General features: G+C 47.3%; 1 protein-coding gene across 1 annotated transcript; it reads left to right on the forward strand.

Moving 5' to 3' along the window:
* Positions 1–8,913: 8,913 nt before the first annotated feature.
* Positions 8,914–17,314, forward strand: SFRP5 (secreted frizzled related protein 5). The gene is made up of 3 exons (XM_063132491.1): positions 8,914–9,713; positions 14,364–14,441; positions 16,410–17,314. The coding sequence occupies exons 1-3, from the start codon at positions 9,191–9,193 to the stop codon at positions 16,751–16,753; spliced, it is 945 nt and encodes a 314-aa protein (XP_062988561.1). The 5' UTR covers positions 8,914–9,190; the 3' UTR covers positions 16,754–17,314.
* Positions 17,315–21,207: the final 3,893 nt, after the last annotated feature.

Consider the following 21,207-nt stretch of genomic DNA (forward strand, 5'->3'; position numbering starts at 1 on the left):
TTCATAAAGAACCATGGCAGTTGGGAGTGGGCATTAGGAGCCGTGGCCACGTGAGACCAGGCAGACCCCAGAGCACCAGGCCAAGGGGTGGAGTGACTACAATTCATTCAAGTGGTGGCAATAAAAGGGATCGTGTTTATTTCCAAGAAATGTGGAGACATTGGTCTTCAAAGGATGAGAGTAATACCCCCCTCCCCCCTTCCCCCAATTTCTGCAATGAACAGTATGGATAAAGGTATTCTATCAAGATTAATATGTGCTGATGCCTATGCAAGTGTATTACACAAGGTGGGAGGGGAAATGGTGGGAGGGGAAATGGGACCTTGGAGGGGGGTGCATACATGTCTGTGAAAAACGTTCCCTGTTCCCAAGACCTGGCAGAACGGCCTGTTCCTGGATCTCTCCTCTCCTCTCCACCCTTGGCCCAAGTTTACTGGGGCTTTTTCTCCCCTTCCCACAGAGCCAGCATCTGGGAACGATTATCTCTTGGCACAGATCCAGACTAAGGAAGGCAGGAGGGAATGAAGCCTGTAGGAGGTGCTGTTGCGCACGCACACAGAGCACTCAGTGCACACGAAATTGTATGTCCAGCACCTTACACTGATCTTCTGTCATCACAGAGAGGCAAAGTGGTTGGGCAGTGCTGCCTACGACTGGGTCATGAAGTCAGGTTAGCATTCAGGTGTTCCAGCCTGGTTGCTTTCTCTTTCAAGCAGAAGTTACAAAGGATTCACTTTTCTCTCTCTCTCTCTCTCTCTGCCTAAAGTCACTTAAAAATGCTGATTCACACACACTTACTTCCATCTTCACACTCTTATAAATTCCCTCACGCAACCTCACCTCATGACAATCACACTCACACCTCAAGGTCTGTCATCCTCCCCTTTCTTCTCTCCCCCACCCCCACCCCCCGCCGGACGCACTGCTCATGACCGGATTCATCCCAGCACATTCATCACCAGCCACTGATTTTCTGTCAGTACCAGAGGCTGCTGAGCTTATCTTGCTCCTACCTGTGATAACTGGCGGCCTCAGGCCACCTCCCCTCACTCCAGTCAGTGGGCTTGATAAAGCCATGGCCTTATCTTATCAGAGCTCCAGTGGCAGCCACAGATTAATGGGGCTGAGAGAGCCTGTCTCCCCAGTCCAGGCAGGAATGCCAAGGCTGGGTCCCACCTCGAGTCCACAGCCACAACAAAAGCAAAATGGGGCCTGAGAGAGGTGCAGAGGAGGAATTCTGGGTGACAGCACCCAGATGATGAGGGGCTGGTAGATACACAACAGCCACAGTTTCATGGGCAAAGTGGCTTCACTTGAAATGAAGAAGAAATTCACCCCCTAGAAGGGCCAGCATCAAGGGTAGGTATGGTTGGGCACCTGCTGAGGGTCCACACCCCAGCAGGGGCCTGCTGCCAAGAGCCCCTGGGAGTTGTTCCTCCTCTGTGCTTGTTTACCTGCCACCTCTCGTTCTGGCCCAGACTAAGGTAGTGGTGAGAAGGAAGAGTCGTAGATGCCACTGCTTGCATGCTCATTGGCTTTCTGCCTAGCAAGCCAATAAGTGATAGTTGTGATAAGGAAGAGGAGGAGAAGGAACAGGTAGCAATGCTGGTGAAACTCACTGACGGAGGGAGCCCATTGAGGATGTCTTGCCAAAAGGCTCTCACGAACCTGCCTCCTGCAGGGCCACATCTACACCAAGCAGGATATGACACTTTAAAAATGGTTTGAAAACTGTATGGAATCCACACGTCGTACTGAGGCCGCTTCCATGCGGCCCCAGTGCGACCCCAAAGCGATCATGTAACTTGCCTGGAGAAGAAACGAGGAAGAGGCGTCCTTGCCGGCGCCGCCACCCACCTCCCTCCTCGCCAGCTGGCTCGGAGAGCTCAGCAGAAGAAGGCGGGGTGGAGAGCTTCTTCCACTCTCCACCCCGCCTTCTTCTGCCGAGCTCTCCGTCCCGGCCGGCGAGGAGGGAGGTGGGTGGCGGCAGCGGCGGCAAGGACGCCTCTTCCTCGTTTCTTCGCCAGGCAAGTTACACGATTGCTTTGGGGTCGCACTGGGGCCGCATGGAAGCGGCCTCAGTACGACGTGTGGATTCCCCGTCTTGGGCACCAACAGTTGTCACTACTGTTATAAACCATTTTAAAGCAGTAGTGTAAATCCTGCCTCCTGCATACTTCAGACAGGTCCCCCATGCTGTTGTCATTTAGGCATCAGGTAAAGACCCCCCACCCCTATTTGTGCAAGGGGTAAAGACAACAAGTGCTGTATTTGCTAATTGATTCATTGAATTTTATTATAAATTTGTGATTTTTACACTCATGATTTTAATGCAGTTTATGTAGCGTGCTGTATTTTATCTAGGTTTTGAGCCACCCTACACTGTTTGGGAGGCAGGGCAGGGTATAAATTAAATAAACGTCACAGAGGTTTCCCACCTATAAAAAGAGAGCCATGCAAGTCTTTAGGCTACATCCACAAACCCACACCCTCTTACCTGGGGGTAAACCCAATTAAACTCAACAGGACTTACTTTGGAGTAGACATGTATAGTATTGTGCCGCAAGGTGTTATCTGGAGTGTGTGGAGCTTTTGGATGCTACTTAGCTAGGTGGAACAAGAGTCCTTGACGAAAAACCCACTTCCACTGTATGTCGTTCTTGATCCAGTGACAAAGCCACCTTCACTACATTGCTGGTTGTTGTTGTTTTAAAGGAAAGAACCATGTATGGGCTCTGGTCATTTAAAGAAGAATCTTCCTTTTATTTCAATGTGCTTTGATAGAAAATGTCTGTTATGTGCTTCATCATGTTATGTGCTTGCATCATATCTCTTAACAGGGTTTAAAGAAGGATTGCTGCTATGAAAGGCAGATTCTGTGCCTTTAAACAGCTGCATAACAGACATAATTTGATCAGGTGCAGAGGTCCTAATGAGCACGTTAGAAAAAGATGCACCAGTTTCATTTTTGTCTGTCATGCAGCTATTAAAAGCACAGAACCTCTGCCCATAAAAAAGTGGTAACCTATAGATCGAGTCAGAAAATTTGTGATTCTCCAGATGTTTTGGCCTACAATTCCCATCAGCCCCAGCCAGCATAGCGTGTGGTGAAGGATGGTGGGAGATGTAGGTTAAAACATCTGTAGTGCCACAAGTCATCCACCCCTGCTATAGATGAATGAAAGTGTGCGTACATGCATGCATCTATGTTCATGTGCATGATGCTGCCAATTGCTCATTTTTAACGTGTTATGAAGCACCAAGAGCTTGCTAATTGAAGTTCCGTTCTATACTTGGAGGGGGAAATCCTATTTTAACTCAGCACATTTCACTGTGATGAGACAATGTGATAGCACAACAGTTTTGTGAAGGGAGATATTGCTAGTTTTGGCTGGTTCTCCACAGTAATTCTTGATTCAAGTTTTTGCTGCTACAGGTTCTGTGAAGCTTGAACATTTTAAAAGTATGTCAATCAGTATGACAGGCTCCATTCACTTTCCTCCCCCCAAAAAGAATGTTTTGACTTCTTTGGGTGAAAGTAAAGCAGTTACAATTAGTGACCCAACTGAGGTGAGGGGGAAACCCTGCCTTCCCCCACTCCCAAATTGTAATGTTGGAATTAACAGTGTCTGGGGAATTACCTTGACTCTGTCTGCAGTAGAAGCCACTGCAATTGCATTGTACTTTTCTTCTCAGAAATGACTCCTTGTCTGTCTTCTCTACCTGCAGGTTCCTGGCCACCTTGGGCTCTCTCTACCCCCAACATGGGGTGCACATCCCATATAGGAAAGGAGACAGCACCACAGCAGACATCAAGAATGATCAAGAGATACAGAGCGTCATCGTACGAGGGTGGGCGGGAATTGCGTTTCCTTACCATCACTCCTCTGCACTTCCTCATTCTTCCCAGAGGGGAAAGAGGAAGTAAACAAAGACCACGTGGCCCATTCAGAGGCTGTTTTTGTCATGCCGTTTTTCCTGTGCATTCCATTTTTTAAAAAAAGTTGGAATAAAAGAAGTCTATTTTACTACGAAAAAACGAGCAGGAGGCACGCAGGTGACGGACGTCACTGGCCTTGCCTTTACGGCTTCTTTAACCCGACCTAAATGTGCATATTTGCGTTTTAGGTTACATGACGCAGGCGTCCATTCACCTCAGTGCTGGGTTTTAACTGCAATAACGTACATATTTGCATTCGCAATTTACCGCGACTTTTGGATCGGGTCCAAGTTTGCACCGGATTACGGCTGTGTGTCTTTGAGGGAGTTATGTCGGATTAAGGGTGTCTTGATCCCCAAAGCCCCTCCAATACCTGGAGCTGGCACTGGGCCTCTTTGCCGGTGCCCGAGTTGCCTTTTGCTCTCTAGATGGTTATTCCCCCTGCTGTGGGGCCCAGGACTTCGGCCCTGAAGTCCACTCCTAGCTGCACCACTGCTATGCAGAGAAAGGTCCCCAGGTTAGATTTTATCCCATTCCATTAAAGTGAACTTTTGCCAGGCTGTTTCTGGTCTCCTAAACCAAATTCAGGAGGCAAGAGCAATGCGCACCTCATACCTCCATTATTAGCAAGGCTATGATCTTACGTCCTAAGCCCAAGCAGGTGTAGTACCTTAGCAGCTAGTACCTTCCTTTCCCCATAGGGCAAAGGCCACAGCACAGCAGGGGGAAATGACTCATTGATCCTCAGGAGCAGGATAGCAATAGGAGTCCCCTGACTGATAGCCCAGATAAAAGCTGGAGAAAAATCACTTTCTAATGGGTCTGCCTCAGGAGGGGCAGCCAGTGCAGCTGAGCGGGTTTCCAGGGATTCAAAGGCATGTATGCACTCTGCAGGGCCATCCACACCCACCCCGAATCGAACCTACAAGGAAAGCAAGGAGGGAGGAACTCTTCTTCCCTTTGTGAATGGCCCTGCCTTTTCCCAGGCGGAACAGAGAGAGACCAGCAGAGAAGAAGTGTTGTGGTCACTGCAGACCTTGGGAATGCTATATTTAATCCGAGCAACTTCAGAGCACCAGGAAGCTGTTGCAGAACTGAAATCCATTCACACATTTGATTATATCCAGATTAGTTTGTAGCAGCACAAAGATTGTGTCTTGGGCTGCTGAGTGGTTTACTTTGGCATAATAAGATCTTGTGGATAGGGTGGCCTGTGACCTACAAAGCACAGTCCTCCATTTTAAGGACTGACAGAGGACGGTCCTCTGTTTAAAGCCATCCTGTATTTCAGTGGTGGGCAACTTGTCAACCTCCAGATGTTTTGGCCTACAACTCCAATCTGCCCTACCCAGCATAGCTAATGGTGATGGATGATGGGTGTTGCAGACCAAAACATTTGGAGGGCCACAAGCTTCCCACCTCTGCTGTATTTGAAGGGCTGAGACTTCCAGGGCAGGTCTGTTAAAGAGAAAGCACCCTAAGAAAGCAGAGAAGGAGCCTTAAAGTTGTCCCTCAATAGTTAGCCCCAAGGCACCACACTGAGCAAGCACACAGGTCAGGTGTTCACAGCCTTCTCAACTATGGTGAGATGCATTCTATTTCTATTTAAATTATAGTCATTATTTCTAAGCCAACATCAATACATATATTAGCATATGCAAATTATATGCAAATTTACATCTTCTTTTGTCCTTTTTTGGGTGACCCATTTCCTCTATTTTGGCAATGCATGAGACCACCACACTATTTGTGGACAACAATCTGTTTTCTTAGACTCATTGCGTGACTATCAAAATCCAGCACAGAGTTAAGCCCATCAATTTCAATGAGTTTAAAATATGCTCTATGGTAGGTTTTTTTTAGCATTTGGAAAGGAATCGCAGGTTGTTCTTGCACTACAACACAGACATTCTCTACTTACATGAATATACTGTGTCCATATATGCATAATGCTCCAGTAATCAAAGTGGATTGCCAACTTTTTTTACTGGCCCCTTCTCCTGCACCTTTAACCGCAGTTTGATCTTTAGACTTTGCTGGTGGCATTCAGGGCCGGATTAAGGCCAGCTGAATGGTGCCCCCTTGGCCCTTCCACTGCTTAGCCGGCAAGACATTAAGACTCAGTAAATGCTGAAGGTGGAAATAAGACATTAAAAACTCAGTTTTCTTCAAGGCCATCCCCCACGCCAGAACACACAACTATATTAAATATAAACTGCTTTTTATTATATGTATTTAACACTAAATAGCAGCAAGCAATATAAGCCAATTACTTACTTATAACTAGGGCAATGGGGGGAAAAAATACAAATTTTCATCACTGTTTTATGCATTTTTAATAAAACTGTTATAAGGGGGAAATGCAAATGCAAAAATTGATTGAAAATGATTTTTAATCTGGAATTCCTTAAAATTAGAGGGCTGCAGCTATGGTACCTGTACTCTGTGGTGCCCCCCTTCCCTTGGTGCCCTAAGCACGTGCTTATATTGCTTAAAGGTTAATCCAGGGCTGGTAGCAGTGCTGATCTCCAATCTGTAATAAGCTTCTCCTAGAGATTTCTGAAGTTCAAGCTGTTGTTGTTGTTGTTGAAGTCACAAGAGCTGTCCAGGACAGTCTTTTTTTCCCTCCTGGCCATTTGACAACCCTAATTTTCTTTAGCTTTAATTATAACCTTGTTGACTTGGTTTTGACCAACCTTCATGCAGCTAGTGAAGTAGGTAATAATGAAATAGGATGGCAAGGAGAGCATCTTCCATCCTTGAACTTTTAAAAGTTAATTTATCTCAGGATCCATCCAAGTCCAATTTGGGACAATTGCCCCCTCCCTCAGCAGTCTGTCCAGTCCTGTCCCATACTGTTCAGGATGCCCCCCCCAAGCCTCTGCAGATGCCTTTTGGGGGGCACAAGGAGCAACAGGAGGGAGGAGGAGGAGGATGGGAAACTTTCCTTCCATTAATTTCATTAAGTTAACTTAATTTAGGATCTAAGCCACTGAATCATCCATCTGAATTGATTTCCTATTACAGGAGTTCACGAAAACCTGACCATGTCAACAGAAATATCCTCCAAAGCTGATTGAAAGCCATCCAGGTCCACCAAGGGTGAGGCAACCTAACTGGTCTACCATCCCAGAAGAAGTTAAGAGAATCCATGAAACCAACCTTCACCATGCATGACATGGGGGCCATCACTGGCTCCCCCAACCCCACAGATCATCTCCTGCTTGCCCTGTACAGAAAATCAAACTGAGAGTGTGACTTGCCATGTGTGTTGGGCAAAAAGCACAGCAGGATGGGCCCATAGTATTCATGATGGTCTTGAGCCCACCTGTTAACAGGGCTTTAGCATGAAGACTGAGGTTACTCAAAACCATACGTTTAAGGACGCTCAACACCCACTCTGCCAGTTCAGACAGAGACTTTGTTAGGTTGAAGGATGGCCAGTACACAAACAGAATCCTTAATCTGTCCCAAATACTGAGCAACTGTATATATAATCCATATGAACTGCATCTTAGATCAGGAACATTGTCCTCAATATCCCCTGCTCATAGCTAGGTGGTGTCCAGTAATCCAATGGCCACTCTCACGCCACCATTTTGGAATCACTGATATCATGGTGCCTTTCTGATTAAATGTTTCACCCTTCACTTCCTTCCCATTCCTGCTCCAATCTGGCCAATTACATTTGAAGCATTTACTAAGTATTCATCTGATATCCAACACTGGTCCTATCAACAGGTGGGCAACTTGAGGCCCTAAAGACGTTTTGGCTAGGGTTGATGGGAATTGTAGGCCAAAACATCTCGAGGGCCATACGTTTGTTTATTTATTTATTATTGCATTTATATTCCGCCTTTTTTCCTCCAAGGAACCCAAGGCAGTGTACATAATCCTCCTCCTCTCCGTTTTATCCTTACAACAACAACCCTGTGAGGCAGGTTGGGCTGAAAGTCTGTGATAGGCCCAAAGTAACCCAGTGGGTTTCCATGGATAAGTGAGGACTAGAACCCAGATCTCCCAACTCCCAGTCCAACACTTTAGCCACAACACCATACTGGCTCTCCACCTTGCCCTATACTCTCTGGTTGCTATCACCTACATTTGGTTTAAGCCCATCCTTCATATTTTTAAAAAATAATGATAATCGAGGTCTGTCTACCTGTCTGATACTCCCATAGAGAAGAGGAGGCTGGTATTCTTTCTACACTGATACCCGATTCCACAAATTCTCCCTGCCAAGCTTCTTTCATCAGCATATATTTTTGCTAAAACTAAATCAATCCCAAATGGGGCTTAAATTTAACAATTTCCAGTAGCACATCCAATTTTTTTCCTGACATTTGCCCATCTTAAACAATATTTGCCAAAAGAAGGGGGCTGTTGGGTTCTGCCACCACCATCACCACTAGTTTTTAATCTGCAAATGAAAAAGTTAAAAGCCATAAATTACATTTCAATATTTAACTAGCGAGTTAGACATTCAACACTTATCACAGGAGATATTGAACTGAGTGGACAGGTTTTTATCAGGCCTCCTGGGCATAGGTATTTTCTCACCTGAAAAGCGGGGTGGGGGGGTGGAGATTTGAATTAAACCACTTTCACATGCAGTGCCCAGAGTTCACTTTTAAAAGCATCCAGAGATAGAGTCTGGAGGCAGGAAAATTGCATCCTTCCTGAAATCGGCTTCATGGCATGTCATCGCCATGCCAGCTGGGGCCGATGCCTCTCTGCTGCGCTGGAGATGGGAACAAGCCAGTAGAATGAGGAAAAGGAAAGAATTGGTCAGTAGAGGGAGAGAGCAGGAAGCAGGGGGTGGGGGAGAAAGAGAAGGCTGGAGGAGCGGCCCAGAGTGGGAGGTGGGGACATCTTCATGGCTGGCTCCCAATTCAGTCTTGGGAGGGGAGCATGCCTGGAGCAGATTGGCTGCTGGCTCCCCCCAAGGGGCTGCTTTGGAAGCCTAGAGGGGGTGGTGCTAAACAGCCCAGAGCAGAGACTTTAACTTAATCTAGCTTCAGCTCGCTCCATCCCACTGATGGTGCCAGATACAAACACGCAACCTTGGGGAGAAGAGATTCGCTTTCCTGGGCACAAAGGCAGGGGTTGGCTGCTCGGCTTGGCTGGGCTCAGGGCACTGCCCATTCCACTTGGCTCCTGCTGGCACCGGTGGCAACTCAGCCCCACCACGTCTCCCTCCAGCCACCCTCCCTGGCTGAGGCAGCCCTGGGGGGAGTGTCTGTGTGAGCCATGATGGCACCCTGCCAGTGGAATGCCCGGGGTGCAGCGCTGCTGGTCCTGGTGCAGGGCTGGGCACTGTCCGTGAGTCAGGAGTATGACTACTACAGCTGGCCTTCGGACAACTTCCAACATGGGCGCTTCTACGCCAAGCAGCCGCAGTGCGTGGACATCCCCGCTGACCTGCAGCTCTGCCACAATGTGGGCTACAAACGCATGCGCCTCCCGAACCTGCTGGAGCACGAGTCCATGCCAGAGGTCAAGCAGCAAGCCAGCAGCTGGGTGCCCCTGCTGGCCAAGCGATGTCATTCGGACACCCAAGTCTTCCTGTGCTCCCTGTTTGCACCCGTCTGTCTGGACCGGCCCATTTACCCATGCCGTTCACTGTGTGAGGTGGTCCGGGACTCCTGTGCTCCTGTCATGGAATCCTATGGCTTCCCCTGGCCGGACATGCTCAACTGCAACAAATTTCCCTTCGACAATGACCTGTGCATCGCCGTGCAGTTTGGAAACAGCCAGGCTACTCAGCCACCAGGTAACTGCATGGGGGGCACAGAGGGGAGGGAAGCTGAAAGGGCCCTGTGTTAAGAAGAAACTATTCCTGGGGCTAGTTGATACTGTTCTTCGGGTGCAAGCGCTGCATTCACACTTCCCATTAGACTTTGGATCTCAAAACCAGAAGATGCACAAGTTGGAGCATTGTTAGACCTGGGCCCCTGGCTCTGAATCTATTTCTCAGTGCTACGGATCTATTTCCCAGATTCCGGAGTACTCATTGGTGCCAATTGAAGTGGTTTTTGTTTCGTCAGTGGTGTGGGGGTGAGGCACAAGGATGCAAACTCGGCCAAGGCTTGGAGTTTGATCCCATGTCCATGGCTTATCCGATCCATTCCCAAACTGGTAGCAGCAAGTGGCTTCACAACCTCTTCATGCCTCAAGACACAGCAAATTTTACTGATGTACCTGTAACTTTGACAAACTCTTCTGTCATAGGTCAAAAATTAGAGTAGAAAGCGGCCTTCTGTTTCACTGTCTTTGCAATATTCACGCACTTTTATTTCTATCTCTTGATGAAGTTTCCATCATTTCCCATTCCATTAGCGTGAAATACAGCAGTCTGTCTAGCCAGACAGACTGCTTTGGCTTGAATGCTGCTGAAAAGAACCACCTTTGTCCTGGGATATTGTCTCCATACCCAATGTTGTTACATATTCCCATATGTAACATCTGCTGTTTCCTCCAATATCTGTTCCTTCCAAGGGCACCGTCTTCTGGGTGTCACATTCCCAGTACGAGTTCTTCTAATGATGTATCCAGACTTGGGATAATTGGAGCAGTCCTTCCAAGATTTTGTTGTTGTTTGGGGGTGGGGGATTAGTCCATAGGGCTAAAAGGAGTAGGCAGAAAAACAAGTGACTGACCCATCCATACACACACACACCTACCTATGTGCAGTCATTAGGAAAATATTTGGCACAGCAACCAGTGGGAGGCAGTGTTTGAACAAACCCAGAAGAAAGGGGAACTTCAAAGAGATTCAGGACAGGGAGTGAGACACTGGCCGACTTGAAACTAAGAGCCACAAAGACCTGACTTCTCTACAGCTTATCCTCCTAGAGAGAATGGCTTGGGCCGCTCAGTTGATTGGAATAACTCACAGCACCTGACTTACAGCAGATTTTTGCACACACTGGGAAAATCCCCCCCCCCCCCCCAATTCTTAATCACATATTCAAGATCTGAATTCCATTCTGGGCTTGGTAAGCACCATTTTCCATGGATGGGTTTACTTCAGGCTCCTCTTAAATTCAAGAGAATTCTTGGAGGCAAAGCATATTGTTTTGCGCTCCAAAAATTCAGGGCAGCCTTCTCAGGATCCATTTCCTTCCTTGGAGGAGTGAGCACCAGAGATTTAAAGCTCCATCTGACAAGCGTTTTACTGCATGCTCGTTACTGGGCACTCACGGATTGCTCGCATGACGTCGTCTGCCTCTCACGCATCTTCCGCCCCTTCTGGCCCTTTGTTGCGCCACAACCCCACCCCCAGACCCCCAGTCTGGTTGCTGCTCTCTCCTACCGGGCTGAATGGGCCTAACTACTTCCTGTTTTCAGGAAGTGATGTCGGAGCGATGAGAGAAGCGACAGGAGCCGCGCGTTTCAACCTAGATGTGATGGGGGCCTTAGTGTGTCTGTGAAAATCTGTTTATTTACAAATATATAGGCACAAACCTAGAACAGCATAAACAGTGCCTGTCAACACAGGTCTTGGAATAAAGAGCCTAGCAAGCCCAAGCACCCCACCTGCTTCCACCCAGCCACCACTTCCAGCATCTTATCCAGTACAAAAATTGCCCTCTTATACAGCTTTGTGACTGATCTCCAGGAATGCTCTAAGGGCAAGTCCGCAAACTGTAGAATAGGGGATGCAGGACACCTGGCAGAGGCGTGGGAAGACAAGTAGCAGAAGATCCCAGGGGAAGTGGATCTCTCTTTCTCTCCCCTCACCCTGCACTCAACCACACTGATTGAGTGATTGCACCCCCACAGCTCTATCATCCCAACTAGGTTTTGAGCTGCTTAGAACAGTTGATAATGTGTTCCGATTGTGTTTCCCTGTGCATGGCTTCAAGAGTGCATCAGAGATGTTCTATTCCTTGTCTAGTGCCAATATTTGAATTAATGACCCAACCTACAAATTCTCACATGCAACAGCAGGCTGCCCACAAGGATCTCCACATGTTCACCGATAGAGCAGAGGATGGCTGGTGCTAGGTTGGGTGAGCTCTGAAGGTAGGAGTTACAAATGGGGAGGGTGAGTTAAAAGGCTAAAAAAAACACAATTTTCTCATGCAACAGTCTTCACACTTTTCACACAGAATGTGCCTGTAATCCAAAGCACTGTGAGACCAACTTTTAATTTGTTATAGCGTATACACCTCTTTCTCATCAATCTGGGGTAGCCAGAAGCAAAGGATGTCAGAATTCTTGTGCCTTTAATATTGGTATAAATGTGGGGGCTTTAGCAGCTTCAGCTCAGCCTGCAGGGGTAAGGAAAGGCAGATCTGCTGAAATACCTTTTCTGTGCAACTATTAAAAAATAAAGAAGCTCTGCCCTTCTCTACATCTCTGTCCTGGTATATTTTCATCCTGTGTGTTGCTTTTTGCTCTTTCTTCTTCTCCAAAGAAAAGAGGTGTGGTAATGGGACTCATGCAACTTACCCTAAGTCATGGTATGACCCACCTACGGGTCCCAACCTACCAGCCAAAGTGAAGATCAATGCATGTCCCCAAGCTGGGCAGCTAAAATAGGTTCTAAAGGTTGGCAGGGATAAGTTAATCAGCCTGAATTGCTCTAATACAGGGCTGGGTGATGTCTGGGGTGTCGGGTGGGGGACTGCATTACCCTCGTCCAGAACCCACCCTGCTACAAGTGGGAAAAATTGCAGTGAGTTTACAAGGAAGCAAGGAGGATTTTCAGATGGGTGGGAAATCACGTTTCCTTACCATCGCTCCATTATTATTATTATTATTATTATTATTATTATTATTATTTATATAGCACCATCAATGTACATGGTGCTGTACAGAGTAAAACAGTAAATAGCAAGACCCTGCCGCATAGGCTCTTCCGCAGTAGGGATGAGCAGAATCACAAAGGAAAGAAGCAGCGACCACGTGGCTCATTCAGTTTAGTGGGACAGCACCCTCTAGTGGGCGCTCTGTAGCGCAGCTTCTCCTGCACACGGCAGGAAATAGCGACAAATATTGTTATCGCTCAGAAAAGTCGGGTTTTCGAGGTCTTATTTTGTGATTGGAAAAAAGAGCAGAAGGAGTGGGAGATGCGCAGAAAGATCACTGTGTCATCAAAATGTCCCACAAATATCTGTCAGTGGCCAGTCATGTGTGCTATAAAACGCTGATCTGAAGAAGCTCAAGGTGTGCAGGAAGTGCACACAATGTTTTCAAGCAGAATTGTGCTCTCGGAAGGCTTCTGTGAGCACAATTCTGCTTGCCAACAAAGCACATGTTCATCATGCACCTGGTTTTCTTGCAAAATAGTTGTGTTTTTTGCCACCAGAGCTAATTCAGCATTGCTGGCGAAGGGATTGCATATGGCCCATAGGCTGAGTATTGCCCACCCCTGCCTCTAACCCATGGTCCCGCTATGCATTGCTAGAGCTCCAAAGAGAAGGCTGATCTTCAGTTTTGTTCATCACATCTCTAGACACACAGTATTACCATGTTTATTTAGCCTTTACTTGAGCCTATTTCTTCCAGCCCGCCCAGAAATCTGTTATGACTTTGTGATTCTGCTTGTCTAAGGCCTTCACTGACAGGTTTGCTTTGCACTGCACAGAAACAAAGCACTTTGATTTCCCTCACCCATCCAGCACCCCCCTTCCTTTAATGTACACCACTCTTAACCTAAAAGGTAGTAAAATTAAATGGAAATTTATTTAACTGGGGCAGGGATAGAGGTCTGCATAATAGAGGGAAATTAGGAAGTGGAGAAAGGATCAGTTACATGAAAAACAAGTATTTCCCCTAAAACGTGCAGCTGTTCAGAACCCTTTCCAAAAAGCATTACAGGCTTCCTGTTCGGATGAGCCAAGCTCCCAAACCTTCTGTAACTTCAGGACACTTCATGGCAAGTCAAAGGAAGTTCATGATGAGGCAGAGGAGTTGAGGCTGGGAATCGCCATCCTTACTATAACCTGAAGACACAGGGATGTGGAAAGATGTCCAGACCACTGGGTGCACTCTCACCAGTGGTGTAGTGGACTCTGGGCTTGCAGTGACACATTGCTGACACTCTTTTATTACCAGGGATGCTGACATCAGCTGCCACCCCCCTCAGACTTCCCACTGAGCTCAACTGCAATTCTCACAGTAGCTGCAGGAAAATGAATTTCCCCAGCAACAATATATTGCTCCAGTTGTAATGCAAATTTTTGGGGGTGGCTTAATCCTGAATGGGCAATTAAGACCCATCAGCTTTACAAAAGATCTGCTCCTGGTGGAGATGAAAAATGGTTAAAACTGGTACATTCATATGAACCTACACAGCTGCCTGCATTTTTGGTCTCTCCTTGGGGGTGCAGCTATGGGGACTGTCATGAATGCCTGCACCTCAACATTTACTACTACACTGCTGGCTCACACTCACCCTTCTTCCATTTCACAGTTTCCAAGATCTGCACCCAATGTGAAATGGAGCACAAAGCTGATGGCATCATGGAGCAGATGTGTTCCAGTGACTTTGGTAAGTCATTCATTCAAAGGCGCCTCTATTTGAGTTGTCTAAGGGTTATCCTACACATGCCATTAAATATGTAGCATGCAGCTGACCCTCCACATTCATGAGGGCAAAGAGGAAGAGGGAGAAGGAGAAGTCATCTCCCATTTGCACCAGTGAAGACTTTTTTTCCTTAGCACTGGCAGGGGGTTGGGTTCAAAAAGCAAGGGGCTGGGGGGAGGTTTAAACCACCCTTCCCCAACCGGGCGCGCTCTAGAATTTTTAGACTTCAATTCCATCAGTCCCAGCCTCAGGCACGGCTGTGGAACAAGCAGGGAATTGTGTATTTCCTTCTGCCCCTGCCTGGAGAGCCCACCACAGCCTCCAATGGATGCTCTGGGGAGCTCAGCCAGCCACTCTCTCACCAGCGGGGCTCTCTGGAACAGTCATCCACCTGGCTATACTATAGCCCCATTCTCCTGCTGTAGCAAATGCCACAGTGAGACAGCAGTTAGCGGGGCTCTCTGGAACAGCTACCCAGCCTCTGGCTCACTCTAAGGTGATCCTCAGAGTGAAACAGAGGATGGGCAGCTGCGCTCAGTCACCCACCTTCTGGCTTGTGCTAAGAATCCTCTCAATGTGAGCCACAGGGCTGGTGGGTTCTCTAGTGAGCTGCGTCAGCCAGAGGAAGCAGTCAATGCAGTGCTTCAGAGAGCCAGCCAGGCCCAAGTGCCTGCCTGGCTCTGAGGAAGGCTTTCTTGGAGACAGGTGTTGTGGAAGGGGCATCCCAGGTTATCATTCACAGTACTCACATTCCTCTGTCCCTTGAACCCCATCCACCAGATCTTCATTGGCTTCTAGTTTGAATTGGACCCAGAAACAAAGTGCTAGTTCTGACCTTTACAGCCCTAAACACACACCCATAGTTAAGTGGAAGAGCACATGTTTTGCACGAAGGAAGTCCCATCTCTGACATCTCCAAATAGGGATAAGAACATAAGAAATGACATGCTGAATCAGACCGAGGGTCCATCTAGTCCAGCACTCTGTTCACACAGTGGCCAACCAGCTGTCGACCAGGGACCAACAAAGCAGGATATGGTGCAACAGATGAGAAAACTCTGGAGAAGCATTGCCAAATCAGTGTAGGCCAGGGGTGAGCAACTTGTGGTCCTGAAGATGTTTTTGCCCTGCATTTCCCATCAGCCCTAGCCATTGTACCTCAGCCTAACCTACTTCACAGGGTTGTTGCAAGAACAAAATGGGGACCATGAGCTCCTTAGAGGCATAAAAATGCAAACAAACAGGTCAAATCTATCTGGTTTACCTCAGCTTTTAATACTATCTGCCTGTAACTATTTTATCAATATGTCTGCTGCTGGTTTATCTGTAATTTTATATCAGATTTTAATTTTTCTTTAATGAGTTTTGTGATGCTTCAATTAAGACAATGAAGGGTGTGCTTGTGGTCTTGGACTAGGTTGAAAAGCCAGGATATACATTTTAAATGAATCATAATAGAATAATCATGATGCAGTTCCCATATGTACAGTCCTAGGAGAAATGAGGCTAGCCTGATACTTAGAATGAACATCCCAGGAGGACACACTAACACTGAAAATAGGAGGCAATGGGCTGTATCCAATGTTAGTCCATTCATTTCGATGGGTCTACTGTAAGTAGGACTGACATTAGATACAATCCAATGGTTACAGAGGATGTCAGGTCTCTTGCCTAACTTAGGGTGCCCAGGTGCCCTTTTTTTAATAGCGGTTCTTCCTTCCCTTTGATTTCATCCTTTAGTCCAGGGGTCAGCAACCTGTAGCTCTCCAGGTGTTGTTGGCCTGCAACTACCCTCAGCCCTCACTATTGCCCATGCTGGCTAGAGCTGATGGGAGTTATAGGCCAACAACATCTGGAGGGCCACAGGTTGCCCATCCCTGCTCTAGCCTGTATGCCCTTAGTACAATCCATTACTTATTTCCTCCCCAACAGTGGTGAAGATGCGCATCAAAGAGATCAAGAAGGAGAATGGAGAGAGGCGGCTGGTGGCTGCACAGAAGAAGAAAAAGCTGCTCAAAGTGGGGCCACTGAAACGCAAGGACACCAAGAAGCTGGTGCTGCATATGAAGAATGCAGGCGCCTGCCCTTGCCCCCAGCTGGACGACCTCAGTGGCAGCTTTCTGGTGATGGGTCGCAAGGTGGGTGGGCGCCTGCTGGTCTTGGCCATTTATCGCTGGGAGAAGAAAAATAAGGAGATGAAATTTGCTGTCAAATTCATGTTCTCCTACCCCTGCTCCATGCACTACCCCTTCTTCTATGGGGCAGACCCCCACTGAACCCCCAGTCCTTCTGAGAACCTTCCTTGCAGCACTCCCCACACTTTCAGTCCCACATTCTGAGACCATAGATACCCCCCTTCTTCTATGGGCAGACCCAAGCCAAGCCACATACTGTCAGAACACATCCTTGCAAAGTTTCTTTATTTCGTAGGACAAACTCCATTTAATTCGAAAACTTCGCAAGAGCTCTGCCCACTTTGGATAGTCAACTTCAGAGAGCTTGCAGGAATCCCCTCCGTCCCCTTCATCCCCAGCACACTTCCACGAAAAAAATAGAGCAGTCTTGCCAACTGTGGGCAACCACTCACCCAGCCCCATATTACCCCTTTTTCTAATAATGGCTGAATTGCCTAGAAGAGCCTTTTCCAGCCAGGCACCCTTCAGATGTGTTAGACTACATGTCCCATAATCTTTGCTGGCTGGGGGATTTGGGGAGTTGTAGTCTAGGCCAGCACATCTGGAGGGCACCAGATTGTATTTAGTGGAAATATATAATTAACTGCAGCATTTAAAGAAAGCTTCTCCAGTCTATTCTTAATGCCTACCAGTAAAGAATGATAAGATTTGCCAACATCATGAGGACAATCCCTGCATTGACTATTCCAGCCTTTAACCTGCATAGTCCAACATGAAATTCTGAACAGTTCAGACGATCAGACGCCAGCTGCGCTGTAGGAACCATGATGTCCCACTGGCACTTCATTGGACTGACAACCTCTGATTCTGGCCTTTCCCCTCCCCCAGCCTTTGTTCCTAGCATCAACTCAACCACATAGAACTTCAAGGAGGGACTGGGCAACTCCTCTGTGATCTGATGGTGCTGGAAGGCGGGCAGGGCTGGCCCAATGCACTTTGCTGCCTGAGGAGAAGCTGCAAAGGGCCTCACACATGCACATGCGCCCAAGTCAAATCCCACAAGAACTTCTTCCCCTCACTGGCAATAAAAAGACAACAATAATAATAATAATAAACACAATCCTATGCATCTTTAAACAGAAAAAGTCCTACAACTCACACCATGCCCCAGCCAGTGATGCTCGGAGTTGTAGGACTTTTTTTTTTGTCTAAACCTGCATAGGATTGCACCCTAAATAACGATCAGTTTGCTGCCTTTTCATGTCACCCCAATTCAGCTGCCTGATGCACCTGCCAAACAGTTAGGGCAATGCTCCCTAACTAAAAGGCCCATTCTTTAGTCACAACATGGTGATCCATCTCTCTCACACACGCAGACGCTGCTGTCACCACTGCGATGAATTCTGTGAGCACATCTCAAGGCACCTTTAAGCATTGTGGGTAATCTCAAGCAAGCCGTGAGACTGTGGCTTGGAACTGTTCCTAATGCAAATACGGCTCCTGAGGCATGCATGGTGCCCCACGGGCCAAGAGACACTGAGCAGTCTATCGATTTAATTCTTCAAAACTGATTATATTTCAGAAAGAGGTGGTGATCACCTTGTTCAATGAGCCAATTTTTGAGGATTTCACAGAAAAAAATACACACTGTTGGCTCTATTGTTAATTCTATCTCCTGCCCCATTCTTCTCATTTACCTGCTTGCAGAAATGTTGTGGCTACACAAAGTACACCAGTGTGCCAGGTTTAGAGGAGCAAATCAGTCCTGTGTGTGCCACCAGTGAGGGTGCCAAACCACCAACTGGGCTTGCCGGGTGGCTGCATCCCACCATGCAAGATGCCAGACCACCAACTGGGCCTGATGGACGGATGGCAAACACTGGGTGAATGTGTCGCCCTGGGGCCCCTCCATCTGGCACATTTCCAACCTCCTGAGTGCCGAGATCAGCTGGCAGAGCTAATCCTGGAATGAATATTTATAGCAGCAGCACTGCCAGTGAAGGCAGAATGTGTGTGTGTGCGCACAACACAAAGCGAGCTATAAGAGATTCTCACACAGAGGGTTTCTTTTCACAGGGGCCCATTCCCAGGTAACATTTGCTGGGGAGAATGGGAAGGTGACTCAAGGGAACTTTCAGAGAAACTTCTCTTGGACTCAAGGAATACTCTACCCTCAATCTTTCTGTATCAGCCTTCCCCAACCTGATGCCCTCCACATGAGCTGGCCTACAACTCCCAGTATCCTTACACATCCGGCAACTCTTGTTCTCTCTGCCTGCTCTGGGGGGTTAAAGACTACGCAGCAGTGGGGGAGATGCCTTGAATTCAGTGCTTGGGAGATGAGTTATGACATCCTTTAGCACCAATGCACTCTGGGCATAACAGGAAAAGAGTTGAGATTGCCAGAAGCTTTTAAGACATTTATGCTGTTTGGCTTCTGTGAACGTAAAAGAAGTAAACCCCATGCGAGTGCTTGGTAGAAAAATGTATGTTCTGGAATACATTCAAGTGCTCTGGTAAATGTGGATCAGGAGACATTTTTCTCCCTCTCCCATAATACTAGATCCCGGGGTCATCCCATGAAGCTGATGGTTGAGAGTTTCAGGACTGTACTTCACACAGCACACAGTTAAATTATGGAATTTGGGTGGTTTTAAAAGGGGGTTGGATAAATTCCTGGAGGAGAAAGCTATCAATTGCTATTAGTCCTGATGACTATGTGCTACTTCCAGTATCAGAGTCAGTAAGGTGGGGAACATGGGTGGGAGGGTGCTGTTGCACCCGTGTCCTGCTTGTGGGTTCCTGGTTGACAGCTGATTGGCAACTGTGTGGACAGAATGCTGAACTAGATGGACCCTTAGTCTGATCCAGCAGGGCTTATGCTCTTAATGTTCAGGGACTGGATCACTTTTTCTTAGTTATCTCACTCTCCAAGGACCACTCTTGAAGTGATCTCAAGACTTGTCCCTCTTCTTCTGGATTTTATCTGCTACTAGCCCCCCTTCCCCCTTCCCTGGGAATTGCAGTCAGCTTGCTGGGGGCTGCTGGGAGTTGTAGTCTAACACATATGTAGGATACCAGGTTGAAGAAGGCTGTTCTATATTCACTGCTTTGCAAAGTTTACAGAATATCACATGCAACATACAATTGCAACCAGAAGCCGAGATCATCATCTCAGGGTCCAATTCCATAAAATAACTCACTTTCCCCATACAATACTAAGCCACAGGTCTTTAAAAATGACATTTGCCTGGATTTATTATCACAGGTGTGAAAATGGTCATTCACAAGAGCTTGGCTGCAGGAGGGATAGTAGCAGATGACATCCAAAAGAAGATAGTAAGCTAAACTATCTTCACCCAGTTTCCCTGAGTACTGTTCACCAAGATTTCAGCAAGATGTAATATATCGTCCAACACTTAGGAGGCTCTTACTAGGTGTTGGTTCCTAACTCCTCTCATCCAACTAGTTCTGGTGTGTCTGAATTCACACACAGAGAGAGAGGAAATTCAGAGTCTGAGATATTGAGGGATCACAAAGAGGTTGAGGGATTATTATGAAACAGACAAGCCACACTTTCATGGTTAGCATTTCTGTGTTGCGCTAGCTGTGCTGTGCTACCATATCTTCCATAATTTGGAACTTCCAGCCTGGATGCCCACATCCACCTGTTCTTGAACTGTGCAAGACAGTTCCAGCCCATTCCATACAAAGCTGTTTTGAGAAATCCCAAGCACATTTTCTGCCTTTCGAAAGCTCTAAACACAAAAAAACTCTGCCACCTTGAGGCCACAGCAACACATTTCCTGTGGGATGCCACTGGCGCTGCCTTCAACATCATCCCTTGCTGAGCATCTCTACACGAAGGCAAAACTCATTGTTTACCCAGGGCTGTTGTGCTCCCTGGTTCTTGGCGCGATTGATATGAGCTGATTACACCAGAGGAAAGGGGTGTCAAGGCGGAAGATCCTGCTGTTTCCCCGGGGCTCCTTTAAAGGTTTGAATCGAGGGAACGCCTCCCTCTCTTCCTGGGCATGTGTGCAAAGGAGCAGCCCCCAAGAAAGCCAGGACTTACTTCTGAGTAGACATAAGACTCTCCACACACTTCCTTGGAAGTAAGCCCCATTGAACTTGAAGGGTGCTCTTGGTGGGGCGGGGAATCCGATCTGCCTCCTTTTGTTTCAGGAAGGCATTTTACCCTCTTCTCCTGCAAGTTCATAACGCAAACCCAGCTTTACACACTGCCAATTTCAACCCATTAGGGTTTATTCCAGCTTTTCTTTGATCTATTTTATAATGGAATAAGGGGGGAAGCTGCAGGAGACGTCCCGGCCAATGCTGACGTCATCAAAAGAACACAACTTCCACGAGCGGCCAGTCACAAGGATGCTTTTTGCTCATGTGAAGAAGCCCAAAGCCTCAGTAATTGTGAGAACATCCTCTCAGGTTATTTCCATCACAAAAGGTGACTCTATTTCTATAAATGAAATCCCTTTGCTCTGTGCTCAGGGCTAATGCAACACAAACCCTCTTGCCAGGCCCAATTTCCCATCCCAAAAGAGTGGCAGCTATTCACCCCCATACTCAGGAACCTA

This window comes from Elgaria multicarinata, chromosome 8 (genome assembly GCF_023053635.1).
Source record: "Elgaria multicarinata webbii isolate HBS135686 ecotype San Diego chromosome 8, rElgMul1.1.pri, whole genome shotgun sequence".
Taxonomy (NCBI): domain Eukaryota; kingdom Metazoa; phylum Chordata; class Lepidosauria; order Squamata; family Anguidae; genus Elgaria; species Elgaria multicarinata.

Excerpts from the sequence above, each read along its gene's own strand:
- SFRP5 (XM_063132491.1), top strand. The coding sequence starts at position 9,191 with ATGATGGCACCCTGCCAGTGGAATGCCCGGGGTGCAGCGCTGCTGGTC. Across the intron at positions 9,714-14,363 it reads CCAGGCTACTCAGCCACCAG|TTTCCAAGATCTGCACCCAA; the intron begins GTAACTGCATGG and ends TCCATTTCACAG. Across the intron at positions 14,442-16,409 it reads GATGTGTTCCAGTGACTTTG|TGGTGAAGATGCGCATCAAA; the intron begins GTAAGTCATTCA and ends CCTCCCCAACAG.